We start from the raw sequence: 10,254 nt of genomic DNA on the forward strand, positions 1-10,254 counted from the left end.
TGGTTCCATTCCTTTCTGCTTACAAGCTGGAGACTCCTGGGGTGCTCTCCCTTGAGGGCAAGGAATAAGTCTTCCTGCCTTCTGTTCCCTGACCTTCCTCTCCCCCCGACTGGGGCCTGCCGTGGGATGCACCGGGAAGGGGGCTGAGCCAGAGGGGAGGAGCCATGGCTGCCCCTAGGATGAAGGTGGCTGGCACCCTTTCTTTACAGTAGCCTTCGGGGATTGGTGAACCATTCAGTCCCACAACTGCAGGCCCCTGGATTCATCTCGGGCGGTATGGGGACCCCCATTCTACAATTGGAGACTGGAACACCCAGTCTCCCCAATGACAGCTGCCCCCCCAAAAGGCAAGCCTCCAAACCCAGGACCTTCTTCCCCTCTGAGATGTCACCAAAAAGGAAGTGACCCTCCTTCCCACCCCCACAAGGACTCTACTCCCAGGGAACAAATCCAGAAATGACCAAGGTAGAAATGATCCTCTGCACAGAGCAATAGGGAGCCACAGCAGCTTCTGGGGCAGAGGAGTGCACCCAAGGGCCCCCAAATAGAGTGAAAGATTTCTTGGGAAATGAGGGAGGAGAAAGGAGGAGGATGGGGAAGAGGATAAAAAAAAGAGAGGAAGAAGGAAAAGGGGAGAAAGGGAGGAAGAGAAGAGGAGGAAGAAGGAAGAGGAGACAGGAGGAGGGGAAAGAAGAGGGTTTGGGGATTCTCAGAACCTCCGGGGTCCTCTGGGCTCAAGCTGCTTTCCATCAGCATCCCATTTGCCAAGCTCTAGGCCTCATGCTCTCAACAGGCAAGAGAGCCCCCATTTTGGGCAGCCGCTGTCCCCGATTCCCTCAACATATGAGGGGACCTTTGAAGAAAGCTGGGCGTCCTCAGGCACAAAGGTAGGGAGGCCTGTGTTCCAGGCTGGGCGGACAGGCCGCGATGGGGTGGGACCCGAGATCAGGAGGCTCTCCTTTCTCAGAGGCTTCTGGCAGAAGCCCGCCGGCCACGGGTGTTGGGTTTGTGACATTCCAGTCTGTGGTTTATCATTAGTCTTAGACCCTGCTCCTTTGTTCCTAGCGATCAGGATTATTGGGGGGGGGGGGGGGTGGTCAAGTCAAAGGAAGATAATTAAAAAGGAAAATCAATCTGATTTTCATTAATGAGACTTTTAAATTTCCAACCACAGCCAGGAAGAATGGAAGGTGTTCACGGAGCTCACAAGCAGCTGGGCAGTATAATCTGCAGAACATTATTGGGCCTAGAGTTCCGATTCTGCCTCCGACACTTACCCAGCTGTATAACCACCATCTACTTCAGGTTCCTCATCTATGAAATGGGGGTAGCGCCAGCCTCGCATGGTTTTGAGAAGAATAAAATGGAAAGATAACATGTGGATGCCCCTATCTGTGTGTACACACCAATGTATATGAACCACAAAGTGCTATGTAAATGCTAGTCCTTTGTCTCCTTTGCAGAGGAGTAAAGCTGAACCAAGAACCACTGGACTGCAGAGGAAAGGTATAGCTGTGGGCATAGCCGTGGGTGTAGTCTGGGAGCTATGGGGGCAGGGGCAGAGGCCCACAAACCCGATGTCATCTGGGCTGGGAAGGAAGGGATTGCCAGTGGCAGTGAGGAATAATGGAGGACAGCTACCGGCAACCAAGGGATTGAGCAGATTTCCTGTTTTACACAGAAAAGTTCCCCCAGTAGCCATTAGAAAAATCTCCAGGGAGCTGAGGGTTTGACAGGGAAACTGAGGGATGGACTAGGTGGGGTGGCAAGCAGAGGGTTTGAAGTCTTATCTGATTTCTCTCCACTGGGTGTAAAAATCTATCCCTCAGCCCAGGAAAAGGGAGCCCACGACGATGGGCACGAGTAGGCCAAGTTCTGGCGAGAGTGAGTTTCCGGCAGTCTGGGGTATGAGGCCCCACACTGCCACTGCAGCAAGGGGCAGACACCGGGGGAGTGGCGACCCCCTGGGGGCTGCCTTGAGACTCTAATTCACTTGCTACTAGACCAGAGAAAGGCCATGCTGGAAGAGAAAGGACAATGGGCTGGGTGGGTTTTTAACAAGTCATTTTACCCTAAACAAGCCCTGAATAACATCATGTCCTTGTGTGTGGTGCTGAAAGGCTTACACAAAGCCTTTCCTGATCCTGTCAGTCAGTATGCATTGATCAACCACTGGAGTATGAGTACAAGGTCAGATCAGCAGCTTAGGAAAATCACTTTGGTGGCTGAGGGAAGGGTAGACTGGGGTGGGGAGAGATTTAAAACAGATCCCCACCACATCCGATCTACTTTCGTGAGATGTTGATCTTGTTAATTTTACCATCATAACAGCAATCGTAGATAAACATTTAACAGGCAACTAGGATGTACCACTCACTGTGCTAAGTTCTGGAAAAGCTAAGAAAAACTAAAACCAGGCCCTTTCTTCAAGAAGCTTAGATCCTCACAAGGAAACATGTAAATACATACAAACAAGGTACAGGCTAAATAGGAAATAATAAACAGAAGAAGAATCTAGAGTTAGCGAGGGTTTGGGAAAGCTTATTGTAGAAGGTGGGGTTTTAGTTGGGAGAAAGGTATAAGAAACTGGACAGCCAAGAGTGGCTTCGAATGGCAAACAGAACATCTAATAGTTGAGCTGGAAGTGATGATGAGCCACTGAAGCTTCTCCGGAAAGGAGGTTTCAGCCCCGTGTCTTAGAAAAGTCACTTTGGTGGCCAGAGAGGATTGACTGGACTGGGGAGACCCTGAAGGCAAGCAGACATCCCCAGTCGGTGTTGCAATAGCCTAGCTATGAGGTGATGAGGGTCTGTACCAGGGTGTGAGCAACGTTAGACAAGGGGGTGCGTTGGGGAGAAACTGCTCAGGTGAAATCTACAGAGATGCAGAGGTGAAACTGACAAAGAGATGCTGCAGCGATGCTGCAGCCGTGCAATGAGCCTGGGGTGCTCACTGACCTTCCCGACTTCCTTCAAGTCCCAGTTAAAATACCGCCATCTAATACTGGAGGGGAGGCGGGAAAGCTGGGACACTGACACATTGATGGTGGAGTTGTGAACGGATCCAGCCGTTCTGGAGAGCAGTCTGGAGCTATGCTCAAAGTTATCAAACTGTGCGTACCCTCTGACCCAGCGGTGTTACTCCTGGCCTTTTATCCCAAAGAGACCTTAAAGGAGGTGCAAGAACGTTTGGGGCCGCCCTCTTATTGCTGTTCTGTAAGAAAGGACCAGCAGGATGATTTCAGAGAGGCCTGGAGAGGCTGACAGGAGCTGGTGCTGAGCGAAATGAGCAGGACCACAACCAAGTGGCTCTCTTCAACAATGAGATGATTCAAACTAGTTGCGATTGTTCAGTGATTCAGAGAGCCAGCGGGAGGACAGCGGGAACTGAGTGGCCCACAAGGCAGCATTCTGTTTGTTGTTGCTTTCTTCTGCAGTTTTTCCTTCCTTCTCGGCCTGATTTTTCCTGTGCAGCAGATAACTGTATAAATACGCACACATATGTTGGGTGGAAGACACATTTTAACATATTTAATGCATTGGACTGACTGCCATCTAGGGGAGGGGGGAAGGAGGGGAAATCTGGAACAGAAGGTTTTGCAGGAATCACTGCTGAAAAACAGCCCATGCCTATATAGGTCTTATAAACAAACGTTAAAAAAAAAATCCCCCCGCCCCCCCCCCCCCCCCCCCCCCCCCCCCCCGTAGCAGAAAGACAGCTAAGCGCCGGGCTGGGATGAGGAGGCCAGCCGTCCGGGGGGAGAGCCCTGGGGGCGGCCCGGGAATTCTCACCCCCCCCTTCACGGGGAGCCCCTTACCCAAGACGAACAGGGAACCCCAGCAGCTCAGGGCGCCCTCCCAAGCTCCTCCGCTCCCGGTGCCCAGCACCCACCGGCCCAGCGCTTCTCGCGCAGCTTCTTCTCTCGTCCGCCGCCCTCCGGTCAGAGAGGGAGCTTCCCAAAGGCAGGCCCACGGCCCAGCGCCGGCTCCCCCCCGCCCCCCTCCCCCCCCGCTTCCTGTCGGACGGGAGAGCGCGAGCCCCCCGGCCCGTACGGAGAAGCGAGGGGCGGCGCCGAGGCCCGAGCAGCAGCGGGACCCGGGCCAGGAGAGCCCCGCGGGGCTCGGGGCCGTCGGGGCAGGAGGGAAAGCCCGTGACGCAGCGGGGGGAGGGGGGGTCAGAGGAACTGGAGCGTAAAGCTTTGGTGGCTCCAGTCGCGGACGCATGCGCAGTCTCTAAGCCTGTGTCCCACGTGCGAATGGGAGCGGGCTCCCGGGCTTTCCGGGCTGCCCAGTGCGCTTGCGCACGGTCGTCCCTAGGTGGCGACCCGGAAGCAGTCGTGGCTCATATAAAGTCCGAGACCCCGCGGGCGCGGCCTCTTTCCTGTTCCGGCGCCTGAGTGAGGCGCGTGGAGTAAACGCGGCAGCCCCTGCAGCCCCTGCAACCCCCGCGCCCGGCGTCCGGAGACCCTCCCCTTGCTCGCGTGGACCGAGGACCGAGGACCGAGTGAGTGCGGGCCTTTGCCCGGCCGCCACCCCCCCCCCCCGACATCGCGCGGGGGAAACTGAGGCACGAGCGGAGCCGCCCGCGGGCGCGGGGGCCGGGAGGCGGCTGGGCTGGGGAGGGAGGGAAACCCCCGCGGGGATGGCTGTGCCCCCCCCTCCCGCGTACTCGGCGGGGGCAGTGGCGTATGGGAAGGAGGGAGGGGGCGCCTCCGCGCTGGGAGCGCCGGTCCCCCCCAATAGCCTCGGTGGCGGGGGGGGGGGGAGGGACTGTTCCCCCCAGGGATTCCCTGTGCACGCAGGGGGGCGCCTCCGCGCTGGAAGGACTTCCTTGTGGCTGGTGGGGGGAGGGCAACTACGGGCTGGGAGGACTTTCTCCCCCTCCCCCCCACACTTGTGCACTGGAAGGACTTTCCCCCAATAACCTTAGTGAGCGGTGGGAGACACTGCAAGCACTGCCCCCCTCATAGGCGTTGGAGGGGGGATGCCTCCACACTGTTCTCCCCCCCATAACCTCTTCGTTGCTGATGGGAGAAAGGCATCTCCATGCTGAAAGGAGTCCCCCCTATAACTCGCGTCTGATAGGGGGAGGCACCTCCACACTGGAAGCACTGTTCTCCCCCATAAGCTCTTTGGGCCTGGGGGGAGGACGGCATCTCCACACTGGAAGCACTGTTCCCCCATAACCCTGACCCCTCCTTTCCCCAGCATGACTGAGTGGGAGACGGCGGCGCCGGCCGTGGCCGAGACCCCGGACATCAAGCTGTTCGGCAAGTGGAGCACAGATGACGTGCAGATCAATGACATCTCCCTGCAGGTGAGGAGCCTCCCCCTGCCAACCCCAGCTGGAGGGGGAGGGCTCCGGGTGAGCCCAGCCCAATTTGGGGGTCCCGGGGCTGTTCTGACCCCTGTGCCTCGTCTCTGTCCTCTGCCCGCCAGGATTACATCGCGGTCAAGGAGAAGTACGCCAAGTACCTTCCCCACAGCGCGGGGCGTTATGCTGCCAAGCGCTTTCGCAAGGCCCAGTGCCCCATCGTGGAGCGCCTCACCAACTCCATGATGATGCACGGCCGCAACAACGGCAAGAAGCTCATGACCGTGCGCATCGTCAAGCACGCCTTCGAGATCATCCACTTGCTCACCGGAGAGGTGAGGGGGCATGGGGGGCTGGCCTGAGGGACGTTGGGTGGGGGGGGCTGACCTGGCAGGTACTGGGAGAAGGGGGCCTGAAGGTAATGGGGATCTGGCCTGAGAGATATGGGGTAGGGGGAGCTGACCTGGCAGGTACTGGGAGAAGGGGGCCTGAAGGTAATGGGGATCTGGCCTGAGAGATATGGGGTGGGAGGAGTTAACCTGGGAGGCATTGGGGGAGGGGGCTCTCCTAGCAGGTCATGGGAAGAGGAGTGATCTGGAGGGGCTGACCCATAGGACAATTGTTGGAAAGGGGGAGCCGGGAGGGGGGAGGGGGGCTTGGTCTGCTCAGGAGAGCCGAGGGGGTGTGGTCAGGTGTCATTGGCCTGGTCACCCCAGAGATATTGGAGGGGGCGTGGCTGGGCAGTTCCTGGCAGAGATCATCCGCCTGCTCACAGGAGAGGCATTTGGGGGTACAGGATGTGACTTGAGTCACCCCCTGCTCAGAGGAGAGGCATGAGGGGTGGGCCCCCACCCACCCTGTGAGCTGTCCCTCCGGTGGGGGTCTTTGCTCCTCAGGCTTTCCTGGGCGGGCACCCTGGACCTCTGTCTTTGGGGAAGGGGGGGGGGGGTCCTGGCCTAGCCCAGGTACCCAAGAGGCCCCAGATGGACCCATGGCCTCAACTGCTGCCTCCTGTCTCCAGAACCCGCTGCAGGTTCTTGTGAATGCCATCATCAACAGCGGGCCCCGGGAGGACTCCACCCGAATTGGGCGGGCAGGGACAGTGAGGCGCCAGGCCGTGGACGTGTCCCCGCTCCGGCGGGTCAACCAGGTAGGGGTCCCTGCCGGGAGGGGGTGGGGGTGGGGATGCCAGGCCAGGGCCGGCAGGCTCACATGCCCTCTGCTCCCCAGGCCATCTGGCTCCTGTGCACCGGCGCCCGAGAGGCCGCCTTCCGCAACATCAAGACCATTGCCGAGTGTCTGGCTGATGAGCTCATCAATGCCGCCAAGGTGAGGGGGGGCCCTGGTGGGGAGGGGGAGCCTGGGAGGGCTTGGGGAGTGGCCCCCCTCAGCAGCCCTTCCCGTTTTTCCTCTCCAGGGCTCCTCAAACTCATACGCCATCAAGAAGAAGGATGAGCTGGAGCGAGTGGCCAAGTCTAACCGCTGAGGCTGGCGGCTTCTGTCTCTAATAAATGCCCCCTCCCCCTGCAATGGGGGCAGGGTCCCTCTCTGTGCTCATGTCTGCTGTCTGCTGCTCTGGGGCTGGGGGTGCGCCGGGGGCTGGGCTGAAGGGCAGGAAACATGGGGGTATCTGGGCCTGGGCACAGCAAGGACCAGGCCAGGGTACAGAGACACATGGCCTGCACTCATGCACACAGTGCCAGCCAGTCAGGAGATAGGGGGGTCTGGGCCTGGGCACACATGGCAGAGGGCTGGGGGGCACAGAACATGGGGGGGATCTGGGCCTGGGCACACAGACACATGGCCTGCACTCACGCACAGTGCCAGGAGGTGGGGGGGGGGGTCTGGGCCGGGGCCTGAGCTGGCAGCACATGCCCAGCATTCCTCTGCCTGGAGTTGCCTGGAGTAGCCCGGGAGGGGGTGGTGAGCCCTTGGCACTGTTCCCTCCCCCTTGGGGGTTCTGAAAGCTGAGGCCGCAGGTCACAGGCATTTGGAGGGCTGGGCCAGCTTGGAGCAGCTGGGCCCAGACACGCCCCCTCGAGCTGCTCCGAAGCCTGGGGGGCGGGGGCACCTCCAAGACAGGCCGGCATTCCTGGCCGCCTCCGCCATCCGGGCCGGGCTGAGGGTTGGGGCGGTGCCCACAGGTGCAATGGCTGGGGGAGGCCGGCCCGGGGGAGGTCCTGCCCACACCCTAGTCGGGAGGTGGCCCAACCGGTCCGGCCGGGAGCACGGGGGCGGGCCGACCCGGTCTGGCCTGCGAAGCCAAGCCGGGGTTATGAGTGGACCCCACCCCGCCCCGCCCCGCCCCCTTGAAGATGATCCTGGAGAGACCGGAATGCCAGGCTGGGGATGGGGCCGGGCCGGGGCGGCCCGGGCAGGAGGGGAGTCGGGCGGCCAGCTCGGTGCGGGCCAGAGTGCCCGCTGCTTCCCCCCGGGACAGGTAGGTGCCCCCCTCTCCCGACTGAAGCGGGACCTCGGCTAGGGAGCCGGGGCTTCCCGGCCCTCCCGGCTCAGCCTTGGGTCCGAGCCCCACTTGTCTCCTCAGGGAGGCTCGGCCCTGCGGGGCGTCCAGACGCCAGGAACTCTCTCCCTCCTGGTTCCCCACGGAGGGCTCGCCCTCTTCCGCTCCTTGCGCCTCCCAGCGAGCCCCCCTTCCTGAAGCCCGCCTGGGTTCAGCGATCGGAGCGCATGGATTCGGCCCCCCCTCCCGTAGAGCGAGACCTCGGGGAGGGGGCACATCCTCATTGGATGGCTCCACAGTCCCGGGAGGAAGGAGCTGTTGCGGGAGCAGCTGGGGGGGCCCAGAGGGGCTCAGCCAGACTGGAGCTCAGCTTTTCGGGCTCCCCATTGCTGCCCCACTTAACTCCCCACGCTCGGTCCCCGCTTTCTGATAACCTCTGTCCCCTCTGCCGTCTCCCAGTCTGACCTCCACCTGTGGCCCCTCCCTGTCTCTCCCTCGGGCCCCCTGCTCTCTCCCTGTCTGTCTCCCCATGTCCCCCTTTCTCAACAGGTCTGTCCCTTTCTGTTTCCGTTCTTGTCTCCTTCATGTAACCCCCCCTTTCTCATTAGTCCACCCCATGTCCCCCCTTTTATCAGTCTCCCTACCTAATGTCCTCCCTTTCTCATCAGTCTTTCCCTGTCTCATGTACCCCCTTTCTCATCACTGTTTCCCCCACGCCTCCCTTATTGTTTCCTCCATGTACCCCCTTTCTCATCACGTCTATCACCCCCATTTCTCATGTCTCCCCCATCCCCCCTTTCTCATCACTGTCTCCCCATGTCCCCCCTTTTATCAGTCTCCCTACCTAATGTTCCCCCTTTCTTAGTGTCTCCCTGTCTCATGTCCCCCCCTTCTCATCACTGTCTCCCCCATGCCCCCCCTTTCTCATCACTCTGGCTCCCCCCCTCCCTTCTCATCACTCTGTCTCCCCCATGCCCCCCTTTCTCATCAGTCTCTCGCCCCCTCACGGACCCCCTGCTCATCCGTCTCCATCTCCCCGGCAGGTTTCCGATGCCGTGTCCTCTGTCCTGCCTCCGCTGGCCCCGGGGCCCATCCCGTTCCTGGTCCATCCCCAGCTCTCCGGCTGCCAGTTCCAACACACGCTCCCCCCGGGGGGAGGGAGAGGAAGAGGATGAGGACGGGGGTCCTGGGCCGGGCCTCGCAGAGGCGGAGTCCCCCATCCTGCCGCCGCCCTCCCCCTTGGACTGCCTCATCTGCGTGTCCCCCTTCGACGGGGTTTTCAAGCTGCCCAAGCGCCTGGCCTGCGGCCACGTCTTCTGCCTCGAGTGCCTGGCGCGGCTGTCGCTGGCCACGGTGGGCAGCGGGGAGGCCGTGGCGTGCCCCATGTGCCGGGCGCCCACCCGCCTGCCCCCCCGCCGCGGGCCCCCCGCCCTGCCCACGGAGCCCCGGCTCCTGCCCCGCGACGCCCAGAGCCCCGGGCTGGGCCCGGACTCGGTCCGCTTCGACCGCCGCCGCGGCCTCCTTTACCTGCGGCCGCCCTCCTCGGGCCCGAGCTCGGCCAAGGCCCGCGAGGGCCCGCCGCTGCCCCCGCCTCTGCGGCTGGGCCGGCCGCAGACCCGGCCCCTGGGCTGGGACCGCTCCACGTGGGCCTTCCACGCGGCCGTCACGCTGGCCGTGCTGGTGACGGCGGGGCTGGTGGTGTCCGGGGTGTACATCTTCTTCCTCATCCCCCACGCCGCCTCGCACGCCGTCATCCTCCCGCACCTGCCGCCCACGCCCACCAACTCCTCCTGGTTCCTGGCGCCGGTGACGGCCCCGCCCCCGCCCCCGCCCCCGGAGCGGACCCAGCCGGGAGAAGGCCCCGGGGACTCGCCCGGACCTCCGCCTGGAGGGTCTCAAGCAGGCGCTGCGCCCGCCGGGTCCCGCGAAGGACAGACTGCTGATGGTGGCCCCCTGGGGGGCTGAGAGCCGATCCGGCTCATAGGTGGGGAAACTGAGGCAGCCCGAGGAGATGGGCAGGGTTGGCTGGCACGGTCACCGTGGGCCCCACGTCTGGGCTTCCACCCCTGGAATGATCTGTACAATTCCCCCATTTTCTAGAGAAGTAAGCTGAGGCCCCAAAAAGGCCTCAGGTCCTGCAAGTAGTGGCCCCGAGTCAGGGGAGAACTAGTCTCCTCTCTGGGCGGGGATCGCTGAGCCGGCCCCCCGGCCATCCTCCGGGCTGCCTTCCCAAGCCCGGCCGCACAGCGGCGCGGGGACCCCTAAATACGCGCGTCAGCTCCCTGAGGTCACGAGGGGGGGGCACGGCCAGGAAGCTCCCCGGCCCCCCAAGCCCCGCTTCCCTTCGCACAAGCCAGGGAGCTCTGCCAGGCTCGGGAGGATCGGCTAGGCGTTTGTAATAAAGGCCTGTGGACTGACTAACTGACGGATTCCCGGCGGCGTCACTGCGGCTTCCCGGTTCTTCCTGCCCGTCCCTGGGA

At 61.9% G+C, this 10,254-nt stretch overlaps 3 protein-coding genes across 3 annotated transcripts; 2 read left to right on the forward strand and 1 right to left on the reverse strand.

Annotated features, from left to right (window-relative positions):
• Positions 1 to 1,097: 1,097 nt before the first annotated feature.
• On the reverse strand, positions 1,098 to 4,548 carry LOC116422751. Its single transcript, XM_031961859.1, has 3 exons — positions 4,443 to 4,548; positions 3,818 to 4,340; positions 1,098 to 3,465 (listed from the first exon to the last, which is right to left on the reverse strand). The coding sequence occupies exons 1-3, from the start codon at positions 4,546 to 4,548 to the stop codon at positions 3,336 to 3,338; spliced, it is 759 nt and encodes a 252-aa protein (XP_031817719.1). The 3' UTR covers positions 1,098 to 3,335.
• RPS5 (ribosomal protein S5) lies at positions 4,357 to 6,866 on the forward strand. Its single transcript, XM_031964147.1, has 6 exons — positions 4,357 to 4,503; positions 5,208 to 5,316; positions 5,439 to 5,648; positions 6,335 to 6,463; positions 6,544 to 6,642; positions 6,731 to 6,866. The coding sequence occupies exons 2-6, from the start codon at positions 5,209 to 5,211 to the stop codon at positions 6,797 to 6,799; spliced, it is 615 nt and encodes a 204-aa protein (XP_031820007.1). The 5' UTR covers positions 4,357 to 4,503; position 5,208; the 3' UTR covers positions 6,800 to 6,866.
• Positions 6,867 to 7,498: 632 nt separating this feature from the next.
• On the forward strand, positions 7,499 to 10,254 carry RNF225 (ring finger protein 225). The gene is made up of 2 exons (XM_023507292.2): positions 7,499 to 7,753; positions 8,818 to 10,254. The coding sequence occupies exons 1-2, from the start codon at positions 7,629 to 7,631 to the stop codon at positions 9,737 to 9,739; spliced, it is 1,047 nt and encodes a 348-aa protein (XP_023363060.2). The 5' UTR covers positions 7,499 to 7,628; the 3' UTR covers positions 9,740 to 10,254.

Source organism: Sarcophilus harrisii, chromosome 3 (genome assembly GCF_902635505.1).
Source record: "Sarcophilus harrisii chromosome 3, mSarHar1.11, whole genome shotgun sequence".
NCBI lineage: Eukaryota > Metazoa > Chordata > Mammalia > Dasyuromorphia > Dasyuridae > Sarcophilus > Sarcophilus harrisii.